This window comes from Vigna unguiculata, chromosome 3 (assembly GCF_037176805.1).
Source record: "Vigna unguiculata cultivar grain cowpea cultivar isolate G323 ecotype 2 chromosome 3, ASM3717680v1, whole genome shotgun sequence".
Lineage (NCBI taxonomy): Eukaryota > Viridiplantae > Streptophyta > Magnoliopsida > Fabales > Fabaceae > Vigna > Vigna unguiculata.
In genome coordinates this window covers 8,809,607-8,827,773 of record NC_140794.1, presented here as the reverse complement: position 1 = coordinate 8,827,773, position 18,167 = coordinate 8,809,607, and the positions used below count along the sequence as shown (strand labels likewise).

The window sequence follows — 18,167 nt, the reverse complement described above, 5'->3', positions numbered from 1 at the left end:
TGCCATCAGGTTCTTGAACTTGAATGCAGCAGATTATATCCCCCTATGTTTCAGGAAATCAACTTTTGAAGAGATGTACAACTCCATTATCTACCCTATCAATGGACAAAACATGTGGCCCACCATTGATTTCCCATATGTCATGCCTCCACATAAAAGTATTATGCCTGGGCGACCCAAGAAAAAGAGAAGGCTGGAACAATGGGAGTTGAGGAAAGATGACACCCAATTACGAAAAGGTGGCCATAGAAAAAGATGCAGAGTTTGTCGTGAATTGGGGCACAATAGAACAAATTGCCCACAACTGCCTACACAAGGACAGTCCTCACAGCCAACTGATGCTCCTCCACAACCAACTCAGCCATCTCAAGAGCCAATTTCTGCTACTCCACAACCAACCCAGCCATCTTAGGAGACAATTTCTGCTACTCCACAACCAAACCAGCCATCACAGGACCCAACTTCTGCTCCTCCACAACCAACCCTACCAGTCTGATTCACTTGTTTATGCGACCTTTTAATGTATATGTAATCTGGTCTTTAAGTTTGAATTTTGATGGCTGTTATTTTGTAAAATTCATTAGCCATTTTTGGATAAATTGGATCACAGACTTTTTCATTTTGTAAGTTGGTTAATTCAGGATTATGGTGGACAACAACTTTTTAATCTCAATTATGAGGATTTTGGTTATTTATGAATTATAATTTTATTAGTACTGACATTCTTATAAGACTTACAATGCAATTAATTGTATTCAGAACATTATTAAACAGGAAAAGTTTATCCAGTACACAATCTAATTAAACAAATTTTTTAAATTTTGGGACCTATTTGAACATCAATTACAAAAGTAGGGACCTATTTGAACATCAATTACAAAAGTAGGGACCTATTTGAACAAAACTAACACAATTGAGGACCTGATTGAACACAAATAACTTAATTCATTCATAATTTTTGAAACTTCGTACATCAGAACCTTCACAATTACAACCCTTTTTTGTCAATCTTTCAGCATCAACGCCAACATCACAACGTTTATCAACCCAACGATACTAACCACTACGGCTAATACATTAAAGCATTTTTTCAGATCCCTAACTACATTCTCGAGATCTTCTATCTTCATGTTTTGGTTCACAATAATAACTTCTTTTTCTTCATCAACGTCTTCATACCACCATTTAAAAAAATTGCAGCAAACACCACCACCTTCACTCTGTCGCTGTTGATGAACAGAAAATACATAAAAGATTCATTAAATCAGACATACCCAGAACAATAGCAATTAAATCAATCTTACCTTGTAGTTAGCACAACCCTAGAATTTTCTACCCACATTTCTCGGAGTTCTTGCTATCCTCAGAACTGCAGCCTTCCCACAATCACAAATAGGTCTTAAAGCTTGAGTGCGAGAAGCGGGAACACTACACTGCACGCAGTTATTACAGTATGAAGAAGATGATTAGGTCCGAGACATAGCTGCAACAAAGCTTCAACCATGAGCAAGGTCACACACGAGATGGCTTCTTCGACCTTTTATAAACCCTAACACTTTCTTTTTTAATTTTCATTACTTGCATTTAATTAAAAATTTAATGTGTTTAACCCACTAATTAACCACCTCATTGTAAAGAAACACGGACACGTAGGATTAGTATTTCGACACGTAGCAAGGAAAAGCCAACTATACAGTGAAACGTTATCAATTTAAACGGCGTTACCAAATTTAGGACCTATTTGAGCACCCCGCGAAAATTGGGACCTAATTCAAAAAAGTTGACGAAAATTGGGACAAAAAAAGTATTTTAACCAAAGTTTAAACTATGAAATACTTTTGTTCAAGTTAACTAAATTTAAATAGTTTCCTTGAAATTTTATGTTCTTTAACAAAAATACTTAGGAAACATAACAACTATAGAAGTTCTAACTTGCTTGAGACTAATCACTTGATCTAATTGATTCATATTCTCTAAATCTACTTTGATTAAATATTCAAGAACACAAACAATCACTATTTTTTTATTTAAAGGTCAATCTACATTAAAATAATTACATCTGGACCAAACATCATTATTATCTGACGTAACTTTTTACTCAAGTAAATCCAAATGAACTAAATTTAAATAACTTACCTTAAAATTTTGGGCTATTCAAGAAAAAATACATAAAAAATGGAAGAGTTAGGAAAATCCTATCTTGCTTCAAAGAAGCCTTGTCAAAACTAACCACTTTACTATAAATTCAAATTAACAGATTGATTATTGCAACACAAATCACAGATGTAGAAGAAAATAGATATAAAGAACTGATCATCTGATAGTTCAAACTTATCTATCTTCTAGAGAGTGTATTCGAACCAAAAAAAAAAAAAAAAAACCATTTTACATAAAAGTCTGAAGTTTTCTAACTTTAAAAAGTTTAAGTGTTATAGAGAAATTAAAAACGAATTTATTTTATAATATGTACAACCTTTAAAGTAATACAATATTTATTTTATATTTATCTTAAAAAATCTCATTTATACGTATAAAACAAGTGGTAAATGATTTATTGCTTGAGTTAATGTTTTTTCTTTAATTCTTTGGTGCAAAATGTTCATTTTGTGTTTATTACATTTTATTCATATTTTTCATGTTCAAGAAATAAAATATTCAATAAGTGAACTAAAGTAGAAGAGAGTAATTAAAATTAGCTTAAATACACTTATAATCCTTGTAATTTACCTTATTTTTTTTATATTTTAGTTACTACTAAAAAAAACTCATATTTTTTGTCAATTTTGTTTTGAAAATTTTTTCTTAAGAGATACTTACAAATTTTATTGTAAAAAAAAATTTGCAAAAAATTGCTACCAATTTTTTTACAAAATAACTTTTATAAAATACTTTTTTTTACCTTGTAAATTTTATAATTTTATAAGAAATAATTATATACGAAGAAATTACATACCAATTAAAATTTTTAAAAAAAATAACAGAAAAAAGAAATTAATGTAAATTCTTTAATAAATTTGTAAGAAAAATCACATTAAATATAAAAATCACATTAATAGTAGTTCTTATAATATTTTTGTTAAATCATCCTTATCATTTATATTGTTGGTCACTAGTCTCTTTCTGTCTTTGATCATGATCACTGACCGGACTGATATCATAATAACTTCAAAGTTTTAAAAGTGACATTTTACAAAAAGGAAAAAGTATAATTTATTGGTAGACAACGGTATTTTTGACACCACACTATTTTTTATTATTATTCACATTCATTGTTATTTACTTTTTGTTTTAAATATTAAAATTAATTTGTTAAAATTGTTTTATTTTTATAAAAATTTTCAAACAAATAATATAAAAAATTCCTTTATTGGTGAAATAACTTTAAAGTTTACAAAGTACTATGATCATTTAGATATTAACGTGGTTTTAAATAAATTGTTTATTCTCATTTGTTCTATTTTACAATAATTTCTATATTAATAAATTTGCGTAGAGATATCAAAGTATTGATAAATAAGAAATGAATAACAATTTGATTAAAAATTTATTTCATAGGGTTATACGGAGAAGTAATAATGAATAAATTAAACAAATACTTTTTTTAACCAAGTTCAAATTAATTATCATAAAAATATAAAAATTATTTGAATAAAAATCCTTAATAATTTTGTTTCACAACCTTTCATTCTTTTTCTTCCTATCACACCCACCACCTAGGAAAGAAAACACTCCAAAAGTTCAATAAATAAAAAATCCAATATATCCAATACAGATAGAGAAAAGAAAATAGTTTTTAGTGTGTATCTTTAAGTTCTAGAAAAATATATATGAATTTAATTTAGTACCTCTGGGAAGGATTGATAATATATTAAAAAAGGTTCTATTTTTTGTGCTCGCTGTATCAGAAAGACCATTGTTTTTCGGCAATTTTAGAATATTTTTATTCAAAATTAGTATTATTAGTTTTTCACTGTATTTATTTGTTAAAAAGGTTAAGCTTTAATTTCTTAGTAAGTACTTATAGACAAATAAATAAAGAAAAAAAATGAAGTAAACTACTTTCAAAACTGAGATATGACATGAAATTAATTTGGAGGGGATTTGAATTTTAAAAATAAACTCAACCTACTTTTTAAGATGAATTGAATTATCTTAATTCAACTTGTTGGTAATATTTACAAAATCTAATTTCTTTTTAAAAGTTTCTGAACTTTAGAAAATTAATTAGTATTTTGGTAGTCTTTAATTAAATCCTCATTTTATTTTAAAAGTTTCTGAGGTATGAGCAGAGTCAGAGTTAGATCACCTTATTGGCAAATTGGATTCAAAACTTTTCCTATAATTTCAAGGTGTATTTTGAAATACATACACATAAAATAAAGGAAAATGGTACAGTGACTACCCAAGTTGACTACCCAAGTTACTACCTTACGTGGAATATAATATTTCATTTTTCTAATTGAAACAAATGGAGTGACACGTGAGTGATGGAAATCTGAAATTAAGTTACCCTTTCACGTGTTGCCGTCAATTAACAGCCATCCCCTGAAATTGAAAACAGAGGGAAAAAGTGAAACTGCAGAAACTTCGCAGGCAGTGTTTCGGCTTCCATACCAACAGTTTTCTTCTCCACCACTCCACTACACCTCTGCACTGCCACACCCCTTCGAAGTCCACCGTACAGGCACGAAGTCCACCGTTCGTTTCGAAAATCCACCAGCACGACGAAGTCCACCGTCCTTGCGAAGACCATCGTGCCTGCGAAGTCCCCCGTCCCTGCGAGGTCCCCCGTCCGTGCGCAGTCCACCGTTTTGGTGGTCTCCTTCGAAAATCCACCACCCCGAAACACGGAAAGGTAACTTCTTTGTGTTGTTGTGTGTATGGTAAGTGTTTAGGGTTTTCCAGTGAAAGGGGGTTTTTAACATCACAGTGTTCTCCATTTGCAGGGTATTCTTCCATTTGGTTCAAGGTATGATTTTTTTTGTTTTCCCCAAACCATTGACGTCGTGGTTGTATCGTTTTGGTGTGGCATTGAAAAATGTATGTCTAATAATGGTAGATTTTATCAAAAACGTCTCTCTAATATCATTGTTTACTTACTTTTTTAAGATTTGCATGATAATCATTGTGTTGAATCTAGGTTTTGATTGGTAATGTGTTATTTAATTGTAATATTGAGTGGATGATTTGTTATGAATTTGTGGTGACCTCAATTATGTTGTCAGGTGAGAATTATGAGTGAAGTTAGTGAAGGAAGCGATTTTAGTGTTGACCGAAAGGTATGATATGTTTTTAATTCATTTTGTTTTGAGTGTGTGTTTGATTAAAATTGCTATAACTATTTTTTTTTTGTTGATTCAGATTTGTTTTAGGCATTCATGCCGAACCAAATTTATTGGTAGTTTGAATAAGAAGTTAACAAACGATCAAAAGTCATTTATTGAGGCAACACCATTTGCATGGTTGGTTGAGTTTAAAGAGTCTGTGAAGATATCTAGGAATCTGTTGAGTCTGTTAATTAGTCGGTGGGTTGAAAGGCTGGGGGGGTTTGACATGGGTACAAAAGTTGTTGCTTTTAGCTTATTAGACGTATGTGTTGGTCTTGGTTTGAGGGTAGTTGGTCAAAACATTGATTTAACCCGAGAAGGCTTAGATAGTCATTGCAAGAAGTTATTTGGACCTAAAAAAGTTGTTGATGTTGAAATGGTATATGACTACCTATTAAAACATAGTAAACATCTAGAAGTTAATGATTTTTGTAAGCTTTATCTTTTGTTAGGAATTTCTGAGTTTTTGTTGGCCAATCGTAGTGGCAGAGTCTTTTCTATTTTGTTTAACATTGTTGATGACGTTTGTAGTATTGGGAAATATAATTGGGGTGGTGTGGTGTATGAGTATTTGGTTGGAAGCATTTGTGAAGCTAAAATGTTGATGAGAGACAAACCAGGTTCAAAAAACTTCCATGTTATGGGATTAGTACTTGTTGAGAGTTTTTTTGAATTTCTTGCAGGTTGTTTCAGATGTTGCTGCCTCTGCAGATGAGCTCAGCAATACCTTTGTGAAAGAAGGTTTTGAGGAATTTGGACGTGGAAGTAAGGGTGGCAGAAAAGATGAGCTAATGGAAGTTATTTAACGTCAAGAACACATGTTGGGTGAAATTTAAAAAGAACTTTATGAGTTGAAAGCAAATATGATTGACAGGAAGAAGCAAGGCCATGATGAGGTTGAAGATAATTATTATCAATGGGATGAATCTAGTGTTGCTGACATAGGTGAAGAAAAATTCAGTGAGATTGCTCAACATAAATCTGGGGATATTGATGAAGGTAATTTTGTTGAGACATCGACGGATCAACTTGGGAAAGAAGAAGATGGTCTACATCAGGATGGCAAGGAAATACAACAAAGCAATATGTATGTAAGACGCAGGGATGATCCAAGGAAGCGTTTCAAGAGTATTTCATTAAGAACTCCTTTTGCAACATATAGCAGGAGAAAACGCAGTCAATAGTTGATTTAGATGAATGTTGTTTTGTGTTATTAAAAGTTCATCTAGGATTATGTTAAATTCACATTTACATATGGTAGTTGTGAAACAATTGTATTTCATACAACTTTGTTGAAATTGTTAGTGAAGACTTGTTACTGATATTCAACTGTTTTGTTTAGGATACATATTTTGGTTTGTAAAATAATATTGAAGTGAATACAACATATTGTATTTTATAATTTTTTGCAATGGAACCCAAACAGCAGACCCCAATTCATTTTTTTGTGCAAAATGTTATGGGCAGGTCACCAGCTAATACATCAGGGGTCAACAGATTATTCAGTCAATGTTAGATTGTATGTGCTCAAGCACTTGTGGGCTAATTATTCCTGACCTTTCTGTATTAGGAGTGTATATATCTACTGCAATTGTGATTGAGGTATTCCCTGACAGCCTTAAGGTTTTAGTTGTGGACATCCTTATAACATAGTAGGGGTGAATAAGTTGTGCAAAAAGTTCAGGGAAGGTCACCAGTTATCAATTGTGTGGTCACCAGATATTTCGTGCAGACTTAATTTATGTGTGGTGAATTATGTGGACCAACTTTGTGGCACCAATATTTATTAGGTTCAACATAGCTTGCACACATGCTTTGAGGGTCATTCTCTTCACTGTAAGTGGGGAACAATTTTGCTGCTTATACAACAGACCCCAATTCATTTTTTTGTGCAAAATGTTATGGGCAGGTCACCAGATAATACATCAGGGGTCAACAGATTATTCAGTCAATGTTAGGTTGTGTGTGCTCAAGCACTTGTGGGCTAATTATTCCTAAGCTTTTTGTATTAGGAGTGTATATACTTACTCTAATTGTGATTGAGGTATTCCCTGACATCCTTAAGGTTTTAGTTGTGGACATCCTTTCAACATAGCAGGGGAGAATAAGTTATGCAAAACGTTCAGGGAAGGTCACCAGTTATCAATTGTGTGGTCACCAGATATTTCGTGCAGACCTAATTTATGTGTGGTGAATTATGTTGACCAATTTTGTGGCACCAATATTTATTAGGTTCAACATAGTCTGCACACATGCTTTGAGGCTCATTCTTGTCACTGTAAGTGGGGAACAATTTTGTTGCCCATACAACAGACCCCAATTCATTTTTTTGTGCAAAATGTTATGGGCAGGTCACCAGATAATACATCAGGGGTAAACAGATTATTCAGTCAATGTTAGGTTTTGTGTGCTCAAGCACTTGTGGGCTAATTATTCCTCAGCGTTTTGTATTAGGAGTGTATATACGTACTCTAATTGTGATTGAGGTATTCCCTGACATCCTTAAGGTTTTAGTTGTGGACATCCTTGCAACATAGCAGGGGTGAATAAGTTGTGCAAAAAGTTCAGGGAAGGTCACCAGTTATCAATTGTGTGGTCACCAGATATTTCGTGCAGACTTAATTTATGTGTGGTGAATTATGTGGACCAATTTTGTCGCACCAATATTTATTAAGTTCAACATAGTCTACACACATGCTTTGAGGCTCCTTCTTGTCACTGTAAGTGAGGAACAATTTTGCTGCCCATACAACAGACCCCAATTCATTTTTTTGTGCAAAATGTTATGGGCAGGTCACCAGATAATACATCAGGGGTCAACAGATTATTCAGTCAGAGTGTGCAGAAATATCATATGCAGTTCGATTTTATCAGTGAATGTTGCTTAGGTGAATAAAGAGGTATGCATAATAACAACAATAATAGACAATTACTACATTTCCTTAACCAAATATTGTTTGATAGTTCAAAGTACAAACAACAACATTCAATGCGTAATCAAAATTTAAATAGCATGGAAATAAAAGACATCAAATAGTTTTGAGCTAACTAAGTGAAATATTATTCAAGGTAGATGATTCATCCTTAGAGGTCTCCCCAAGTTCATAAGAAGGACTTTGAGTTGAGGGAGGAACCATCTTCTGTAGTATTTCGTCCACATTAACCGACACAAGTGGTGGGTTGTTGGTGTCGACATTTGCCCCCACATCATGATCCATATTTATGTTTTGATTTACGTTTAAATCAGATTGCACATTTGTCTCCATATTTTGATCGACAGTTTTTTTCGGAACATAGTTAAGTCGCACTACAGGCAAACAAGCCTTTACTTCTTCTTGAGTTGGAGGGCTAATGTCATATTTGAAAACCTATTAAATAGAAAAATGAGAAAAGTGTATTAAATTCAACCACTTGTACAAGTGAAGAAAATACTTATTTATGTGTTGTTATTTTATTTGCCTTGACAATGTTCCTTAGACTGCGCACGGACGGGGGACCTCGCAGGGACGGGGGACTTCGCAGGCACGGTGGTCTTCGCAAGGACGGTGGACTTCGTCGTGCTGGTGGATTTTCGAAACAGATGGTGGACTTCGTGCCTGCGCGGTGGACTTCGAAGGGGTGTGGCAGTTCAGAGGTGCAGTGGAGCGATGGAGAAGAAAACTGTTGGTATGGAAGCCGAAACACTGCCTGCGAAGTTTCTGCAGTTTCACTTTTTCCCTCTTTTTTCAATTTCACGGGAGGGCTGTTAATTGACGGCAACACGTGAAAGGGTAACTTAATTTCAGATTTCCATCACTCACGTGCCACTCCATTTGTTTCAATTAAAAAAAATAAAATATTATATTCCACGTAAGGTAGTAACTTGGGTAGTCAAATTGGATAGTCACTGTACCATTTTCCTAAAATAAATTGTAAAAAAAGAAAAAGTAAAAAGTGATTGCATTTTATATAACATATGGTGTTAAAGTTTTTCAATACAATATAGTTTGTTTGTCAAATCTTGACCAAGAATTCAAACACGTTTATATTTTTATGGCAGCTATCGTGATTAACAATGTTCCCATTGAAATATTTTATTTAAAAAGAAAAAAAAAAAGCTTACTTTTTAGTTAACAATAGCTAAAAACCACGATGCCAAGGCAAGTTGAGTAATATTAAAATGTTGCCAACTTTTGCATTTACGTAAAGACAAACAAAAAAACACTCACTTCAAGTGTTTCCACTTTCCATGTTTTTTCTTAGATTTGTGGGCATGCTAAACACATGCTTAGATTGCGAGTATAAATGTTAGATGTTTGAGGAACCAAGAAGTCATTCCACACCAAAATCACTTTCTCTTTGAGCTTAGAGTTTTGCGTTGTCTTGTCTTCTACCATGGATTATGGAAAGAGCTTGAGCAACAAGAGGAGTAACGGTGAAAGTGAAAGTTCAGAGAGGAAGAAGTTATTGATGAGCAGAAAGATAGTGATGGAGAATGAGAAAGAAGACGTCAATAAAATGGCTGATGCATTCATCAACAACTTCCGCAAACAGTTGAAGATTGAGAGGGAAAATTCCTTCAGACGTTTTCAGGATATGATCAACAGAGGAGCTCAGTGATATCAGATTGTGGAATTGCTTCGATTCATTATTTTTTCTTTTATCCAAGTTGTTAAATTTTTGTTAATGAAAAAAGTTGTATCCATAATCTTTCTTACTCCCATCAATCTTATATATTCAAAAATTCATATTATAACGGTTATTCTTTGACTCTTATCCTTTATTATCTCACGTGATCTAGTGTGAGTTATCGATATTTTTCAAAAAAAATAGTGATACATTAATCAATAGTTTATACTAAATCACGTCAGGAAATAAATATTAGAAATAAAAAAATAGGATTCCTTTGCAAAAATTAAATCCACGACCTTTGAGACACTTTTTTTCCAACTTTTATCACTTGATCTATCTACCAACTCGGACAAAACCAGGTGTGATTGTTTCTTAAAATTGAGAGCAATACAAAAATGTTTGATATACTTCAGTGATGAAAAATTCTTTCGTTGTTAGAATGTGTTTAGTTACTCTGTGTTTGGATCTAAAGATTAATCAAAAAATTCAAATACGTTGAATATCAATGACTTTCATTTAAATATTTTTTTCCTAGATAAAGTAATTTTAATTTTCTGGATTTTAATGTTGTTGTGTGAATAGGATATTTAGATAATAGCCGACTATAAAAATTTATCTTAATATTAAAGAAGTTTAGTAATGAAAAAATATTAATGGGTGATGTAATTTCGTTAATTTTAGTTAAGGTTGTTGTTAGATGAAAGTCTATGATTTTTTCGATGTGTTTTTTTTTATCTACTTTTCGATCGATATGACCTAAAAAATTGTCCAAACTAACATGAATAAAAAAAATTGTAACAAACTTTATAGCGTTGGTGGCATCAATAGAAAAATTATATGACGACACTAACAAATTTATACAACAATTTAATATTTACTATTTTGCCCTCCTTTTTTCGTTACTATTGCAATTGTTTATTTTTCTAAATTACCCATTAAAATAGATTGTCAATTGTTTGAGGTGTTAATACATTATTTTTCGTCAAAAAATAATTACTACAAACATAAATAAAAAAAAAAACTCTAATTAACATTTAATAAAAAAAATCTTGTAAAGATTGTCTATAAACCTTTATTAACATTGATTAAGAAACAAGTTTGAGCTATATTGGAGGAAAAATATTCTTGAAAAGATAAATTTGATCAACATCAATTTGATCGACATCGAGTAAACACGTTGAAAAACATGATCAACGTCAATAATGAAAAGTCTTGGGCAATGTATACTAAAAAAAAAATCATAATGTAAGAAACCTATCAATAGAAAAAATGATATCGGGTCAATTTCAATCATATCAACAATGGTCCAATATTTATCAAATTTGACACAACCGAAGTCAAACTAGCGGTATTGGTGAATTTGAGAATAGAAAAAAAAAAGTATAAGTATAATAAAAGGAAGAGTAGCAAAAATTTCAAATTCTTACTATATGGATAAAATTTAAAATTGCAGGCATAGAAATTAAATTTCGAATTGTTTTAAAAATCTCTCTCCAATTCCTTGTAAAAATAAATCACTTTCTAAAGAAAATCTCCATCAAACATACTATATAACATACTATATATGTTGTTCACCAAACATTCAAAAGGCTAGTTATGCATCCACATCTTTCAATTCACTTTCACAAATTTGTAGCATCAAAATCAATTTTGCTCAAAGTTCAGTAAAATACCAAGTATAGACTTCTCAGTAAGGATTTTGAATCATGGTTTTGGCAGAAGATGGAATCTGATATGCTATTCTCCCTGCTTACTAAAATAAATAAAGTTGAGCAGAGATTGAAATGTTTTTGTGATGTTTTGTAATGAATCATATACAGCCCAAAAACATGTCTTACAACCTAATATATTGTAAAGAAAGGAAATGGGAAAAGGCACAGGCTGAGAGTGAAACAACATTTACAATATCTGCTCCCTATTCAATTCATTCATGATTGTAAAGCAATGACCTTTCAAAATCAACAATTTTACCTCAGGCTTGAAGAACCTGACAATGAACAATGTGACTCTTCAAACTACCACGCCCTGCTATAGTAGACCATAAATTTCTAACTAAAGATCTCACATGACCTTTTCCAGCAATGTTTTCCCAAAGCTGAGGATTGTTTTCCACGCGTCCATTCGCACTCGAAACATCAACAAGACTAATGCTCATGTTGTTGCGTATAATGCACAGTTTTCCATTAAGAGGAACAAGAGCAGCAGCATCAAGAGCTCGAGAACTACCCAGATGGAGTCTGCTATCCATGAACTTCTTCCATGAATCACTTGCTCTGTCATACACTTTCAGTTTGCACCCATCTTGGCAATCAAGTGCATACAGTTGTCCATTCAGGGATATGCTAGGGTTGCGCCAACCGTCGACCATTCCATTACTCACCGGGGTCCAGGTATCGGTTTCCTGTGAATACGATTCGCATACCACGTTGCGGTTTGATCCAAGACCCTTCAAAAACCATGTGCCATTATGAACAACGCCGATAAAGGGCACCATTGCTGTGGTCATCTCTGAGATAAAGCTCCACCTGTTCCGGTTGGGGTCGTAAACTTCAGCAGATCGGAGAGTTCTTTGGATTCCTTCACATTCCCCTCCGGCAACATAGAGACAGTTGTTTATTACACAAGCACCAAACAAATGGCGTTTCCGCAGCATATCTGGTGCTCTGTGCCATTTATTGGTACGAGCATTGTAGAAAATAACACGTCTCATAGATCCTTTCAGAGGATCTTTTCCACCAAATAAGTACAGGTGACAACCACTGAGAACTGCACAGCCAAATCCCAATGCTTCAGAATATTCCCCAGGAACAGGTGGAAGGGATTGCCACAGCTGGTAGATGGGATCAAAAGCATGCAATGAAATTCTTTTATCGCGATCTCTTTTGATGACATAAACCCATTCTTCCGCCATTCCAAGACTTCTCCTGAGTGAATAAAAGAAATTTCCGGACAGGAGACGATGCCATCTCTTGCAGACTGAACGCAGTTTACCGTGCTCAACCCGAGGTACCCGAATCAAACATGCGATAGCAAGATCATCAGGAAGACCAGGAAGAAGAGGAGGCTGAACTCTTGTCCTCTCTCTGCGTGAGTTTTTGCTCCTGTGAGCATTTGGGTTTATGTCAGGTTGGATGCATAATTTCGACCCAGGAACAAATTTTCTTGCCCCAGCAACTGTTTTCAAGCCTGAATCTACTTTACAGTAGCAAGAAACAGAGTCAACCTGTGAAATTCTCCATGTTAGTATGTTGAAAATACGAAAAAGATTCCACTAAAAATATGTATATGCCTAACGTCAAAGATCATATTCACAAGACAGCAAGCTTTACTTATTTTTTCCATGCCCTAGTTCAAGGTTCCATAGAACTGAAAATTCTTGTACAGTTTTCTTCAGCAAAAACATTAGTTCCAGACCACTAACATAGCAATTCGTTGACTTGTCAAACATTAAATTATTATTTATTTATCAAGCTAGAAATTTTATTTTCCTAGGAAGGTCAGATTAAGTATTAAAAATATTATATATGATGCAGCCAAGGAATTTTCGATGCTGTAAGTGGGATGGTGAGATGAAAAACTAGTAAAGCATTCCATCACATGCATCATAAAATCATAAGACCAAGCAAGGTTACATTAGCTTTTGTTAATGATTCATATAGGATTAAAAAAAAAAAGGAGCAGCTATGTATACATGTACTGGAATTTGACTTCACAAACTCAGATTTGTGAAGAAGTGACAGTTTGAGTTCATAATCATGATTTTAGACAAATTTTAATACAAGTTAGAGGACAATAAGTTGTAACACTACATACAAACAGATACACCCAATCACCATTTACATGATGACATCTCAGAGTCAAGAATGATACAAATCCCATGAGTGCTGCAATGAATATGACGAGGGGCAGGCTTTTCCAGAGTCAAAGGAATATCAGAAAAAGGCAGGTGCAAGGGAGGAAACCTACACACCTCAGTAACATATATTTAGCATCTGTAAGCAAGATCTCCTATTAAGATTCAGAAAGATGGGAAGGCACTGTAGTCAACAATGATATTTCTAAAATGGCACAAATATAGTACCTACTACCTAGTTGCAGATGTATGCATACCCCTTAAATTTGGTTTGGAAGCTATCACTTTTGTAAAGACGTGGAAAGTTGAGTTCCATTACATTCTACCAACTCCGAACATTATTGAAATAAAAAAGCTGTCTCTATGTTACATTCAGCCTAATCCTCTCAACCCACATGTTCTGCTCTGTTCACTGATTCTCTTTGGTGGAATGGTCTGTTCTCTGATTGCAACAATTTATAAGAAACAAAAAATCAGATCCTTGTTTGCACATTGACAATCCAGGACCCACCATCGGCAATAAAAAAATTCAAACAGAGCTTGTCTTTGGAGAAACACTGTTATTCCTTAGGTCCGATAACAAATGTCATAACACTTCAGCTTCGACTAAACTAAAATGTTCTATTTACACCGTCCTTAGGTCCAGCAATCCTAAAATTTTAGAAAAGAAAAAATAAAGGATAGATGTGCAATATATTGGAATTCAAATACATGCAATTAATGCTCAATTATCGTGCAAAAAGAAAAACAAGATCAAATAAATCACTTGATTTCTGTTATTGAGGCTTAAATAAAGGTGTTACATGTACCATTATGATACACATATAGAATACAAATAAGAGAATATTTCAAGAGAAAACAGGGAGAATTAGGATATGATCAGAGAAAACACGAGTTTGAATGTGAAAATAAGGAGATAATCATTGATAAATTAACCCCTAGTTAATAAAAATGAAATCATTGAAAACTTCAAGTACCTGCAACCTGCACTTGTTACACATACATAAATATCAAGTAAGTTATACTTCCAGAATGAGTGAGGACACTGACAAGCAATAATTTTCAAGGATCATAAAAGGATGTGACAAAGTGAAATAATTGATTAAACAGGGTTGAGCAAGATACTGCCCTCAGCTGAAGGTTTTAATTTAGCTAACCGAAAAGGGAATATCACGACCAATGCTTTAATTTAGATACACAGAGAGTACTAATATTAATTAACTTTACAGGGAAGAGATGAGAGAACCAAAATAAAAAGGAAATATAAAACAGTTCAGAAAACTAATGAGGAGGAAAAAAGTAGATAAGCAGAACTATATACAAGATTGGTGATAACTGATAATTTTCAAAAGTAGAGAATGACAAGGACCCCCGATTGTGATATTGATGAGCAGAAGAACTTTAAAGAATAGTATGATCAGGAAAAAGGTTTAGTTATAAAACATGAATTTAATTTATCCTCTGCATGTAACCTGATAGTGTTTAATGGATAATCAAGAGGAACAAAGAAAAAGAGAAAATGAAAAAATGTATTCTACCCCACATCCTCCCCAATAAAAAAAAGGGAATGTATCCTAGTTCCAACAAATTCTTAAGCTTCAAACCCAATATACCGGAGAAGGCATACAAAGAAAATCCTCCTTGTTACTAATTTAGCACAATAAAAAAATTGTAACAATTTCTGTCAAGGGCGTAGAGTAAGGAAGCTAACATTTCTCATTCGTAAAAACACTAGCTAAGAACAACTTGCAATTAGCAAGACCGAATAGCATCGACAAAAAGGTTTTGGGTTCATTCCTGCTAATAAACTAGTGATATGAGACCTTGGAATGGAGCATTCTCAGTATACGTGAAAAGAAATCGTAGCATTCTCAGTCAAAGGTGCGGAATATGGACGATGGAGGTTGGCAACTCAATAAATGTTAAGCTGCGTAGAACTTCTTAGTCTAGTATATCATGCTAATGTAGAATTAGAATATAGGAAGCCAACACACAATGTATGTTGAGGCAGCAAGAGACTTGTAAAATCTAATTTTGACTTGGTCAGACACAAGAGCCCTAGAAATAACAGAGAGCTTTTTGCCCAATTGACTGAAGTTGCAACTTACAATCACCTTAGGTATTTGCCTCTCTTCCAAACACGATCAGAGAATGATAGAATGTCCGGTTAAACAAAACCTCAAACACAAAGCTGGTAAATTGAACCTTTTTATCAACACAAACACACAAAAAAGCTGAAACTAAAAGAATGGAGAAAAAGTTATCCGATTCAAAACAACATAACTGATTCGATAATAAAAAAGATAACAGTCAATTGGACTCACCAGTGGAGCTTGAACTCTAGAGACCCTTTGAGAATTCGTTGAGCTTTCAACTAACTGGTTCATCTCCGAAACCGAGACTTGCGTATGAATGGGTTTTTCAGCGCAAATTAAGCATCTTGGTGCAGATCAACACAGCCCCTTTTGAACCTAACCTTCAATTCCCAGAACCCGATCCAGTGCGCAGAAGAGAGAAGCTCGTGTCTTTTCCTCAGGAACTGCAACAGAATGAAAAACAAAGAAATGGGTCATTGGAATTTGGAAGGAAGAAGCAAGAGTGATGATGATGTGACGAGCACCTTCTCTCACTCTCCTCTTTCACCTTTGGCTGAGAATGAGAAACCACAAGCTTAGCTTCTCAGAAATTGTGTGTTTTTTCCTTTCTTGGGGATTTGGGAAAAATTAATGTTGCTTTTTTATTTATTTTAATGCTAAACTGAGTGAGTTGTGTGAATTTTGGAATTTAATATAAATTGCATAACTGTCCTAAGAGGACACATCGCTTGTGACGATGGTCCTCTTTAATTAATGTGTTGCAGTTCATGGGTCAAACCAACCCAACTTTGAAGCCAAAGATGAGAGAGAAAGACAGAGAGAGAGAGAGAGAGAGAGTTTCTTTTTTTCGATTTGTTGATCGCAGAAATATCACCCTTTTATGGGATTGTGAAGATTGGTCATCACATGATTCCTTAGAACACCTTTTTTGTCTTTTTCTTTAACACATTTCGGCTTTTAAGATTTTCTTTTCTTTAACTCTCCAGTTTCGTGTTTGCATTCTATGCTATTGCTATTACCGATGGTTCAGTTTTTGGAGGAAAAATATTTGAATTAGTTCAAATTCAGCACTTTTATTTTCAAAATAAAATTCAAAACTATTTTTCATGCCTTATCAATAAAATTATTATTTTGTTAATCAATTACATCGTTTCAAAATAACTGTAGCCTTTTGTCAGATGAAATGGAATGAAACTGAATTATGCTTTAATTGAAATATTAATTTTTTTCTTCCTGATATATCATATCATTAAATTCATCCTCTTTTTACTCTAATTATATTAAATACATTTATAATTATAATAAATATTATTTCAAAAATCTATTTTTAAAAGGTTATATATTTATTGGTGTTATTAATATGTGTTGAATAACTTTAAATGTAGAAAGGAAGAAGTAGTATAAGTGTGAAATATAGAATAACTATTATAAAAGTTAATAAATTTATCCAATGTGATCATTTATTATCAGATAATAATGCAGGTTTTTTTAATGCGTTAAATGTGTTTTTGTCTTTTGAGTAAAAATTTAATTTAGTCCTTTTTTTTTAACTTTAGTTCAATTTATTCTCTTAACTTCGTAACTTTATAAATTTAGTCTTTTTAACTAAATTGTATTAAGTTTATTTTATGTTTCAAACGTGTTTTATGATAATTACTTAGTTCATATTTAAGTGAAAATGTGTGAATGGTATAAACAACTCAAATATTATCATGAAATGTGTTTGAAAAGTTAAATATTAAATTCTCGCCGTTCTAAAGTTGGAAGACTAAATTGAGTAAGTTTCAAAAAATGACTAATTTCAATCTTTACTCAGAATTAAGGGAAAAAACATGTTAACACATTTTTTAATTAGTGTAGTGCAATTATACTCTTAAAATTAAATAATTTCATTTCGTATGAATTTAAAAAAAAAAATCAAACAACTTAACGAGAAAAAAATAGGTTTCTCAATTTGGATTATCAAATTATTAACATATATATTTTTAAAATGAAGAATAAAAATCTAATGAATATTGTGGATGACAATTCAGAACGGGTCAGGCGAGCTGGCCCACAGAAAGAAACGTGGGACAGGTTAGGATGTTGAACCAGCTAGTCTGCACAGGCTCACAACCCACGCGGGCTAAAAGGGGTGGGTTGGGATGTTAAAAAATTAAATATTCTCATTTTTCAATTTTCACACCATATTATTATTATTATTATTATTATTATTATTATTATTATTATTATTATTATTATTATTATTGTTGTTGTTGTTGTTGTTGTTGTTGTTGTTGT

At 33.0% G+C, this 18,167-nt stretch overlaps 2 protein-coding genes across 3 annotated transcripts; one reads left to right on the top strand and one right to left on the bottom strand.

The window, feature by feature from the left end:
• The first annotated feature begins 5,052 nt into the window (after window positions 1-5,052).
• On the top strand, window positions 5,053-6,511 carry LOC146887454 (uncharacterized). The gene is made up of 5 exons (XM_085671476.1): window positions 5,053-5,073; window positions 5,226-5,279; window positions 5,362-5,964; window positions 6,011-6,092; window positions 6,186-6,511. The coding sequence occupies exons 1-5, from the start codon at window positions 5,053-5,055 to the stop codon at window positions 6,509-6,511; spliced, it is 1,086 nt and encodes a 361-aa protein (XP_085527602.1).
• Window positions 6,512-11,717: 5,206 nt separating this feature from the next.
• Window positions 11,718-16,719, bottom strand: LOC114178421 (Galactose oxidase/kelch repeat superfamily protein). Of its 2 annotated transcripts, none has more exons than XM_028064312.2 (3): window positions 16,412-16,719; window positions 16,116-16,330; window positions 11,718-13,161 (listed from the first exon to the last, which is right to left on the bottom strand). In XM_028064312.2, exons 2-3 carry the CDS (start codon window positions 16,176-16,178, stop codon window positions 11,911-11,913), a joined length of 1,314 nt encoding a protein of 437 aa, XP_027920113.1. In that variant the 5' UTR covers window positions 16,179-16,330; window positions 16,412-16,719; the 3' UTR covers window positions 11,718-11,910. The 2 variants fall into 2 exon arrangements, with proteins under 2 accessions (XP_027920113.1, XP_027920114.1); XM_028064313.2 differs by having other exon boundaries at window positions 16,435-16,716.
• Between the last annotated feature and the right edge of the window lie 1,448 nt (window positions 16,720-18,167).

What these genes read in the sequence shown, in the direction of transcription:
- LOC146887454 (XM_085671476.1), top strand. Translation starts at nt 5,053, where the DNA reads ATGGTAGATTTTATCAAAAAC. An exon ending in ATTTTAGTGTTGACCGAAAG is followed by an intron (nt 5,280 to 5,361) that starts GTATGATATGTT and finishes TTGTTGATTCAG; the next exon opens with ATTTGTTTTAGGCATTCATG. An exon ending in CAGGTTCAAAAAACTTCCAT is followed by an intron (nt 5,965 to 6,010) that starts GTTATGGGATTA and finishes AATTTCTTGCAG; the next exon opens with GTTGTTTCAGATGTTGCTGC.
- LOC114178421 (XM_028064312.2), bottom strand. Translation starts at nt 16,178, where the DNA reads ATGAACCAGTTAGTTGAAAGCTCAACGAATTCTCAAAGGGTCTCTAGA. An exon ending in CTAGAGTTCAAGCTCCACTG is followed by an intron (nt 13,162 to 16,115) that starts GTGAGTCCAATT and finishes AGAATTTCACAG; the next exon opens with GTTGACTCTGTTTCTTGCTA.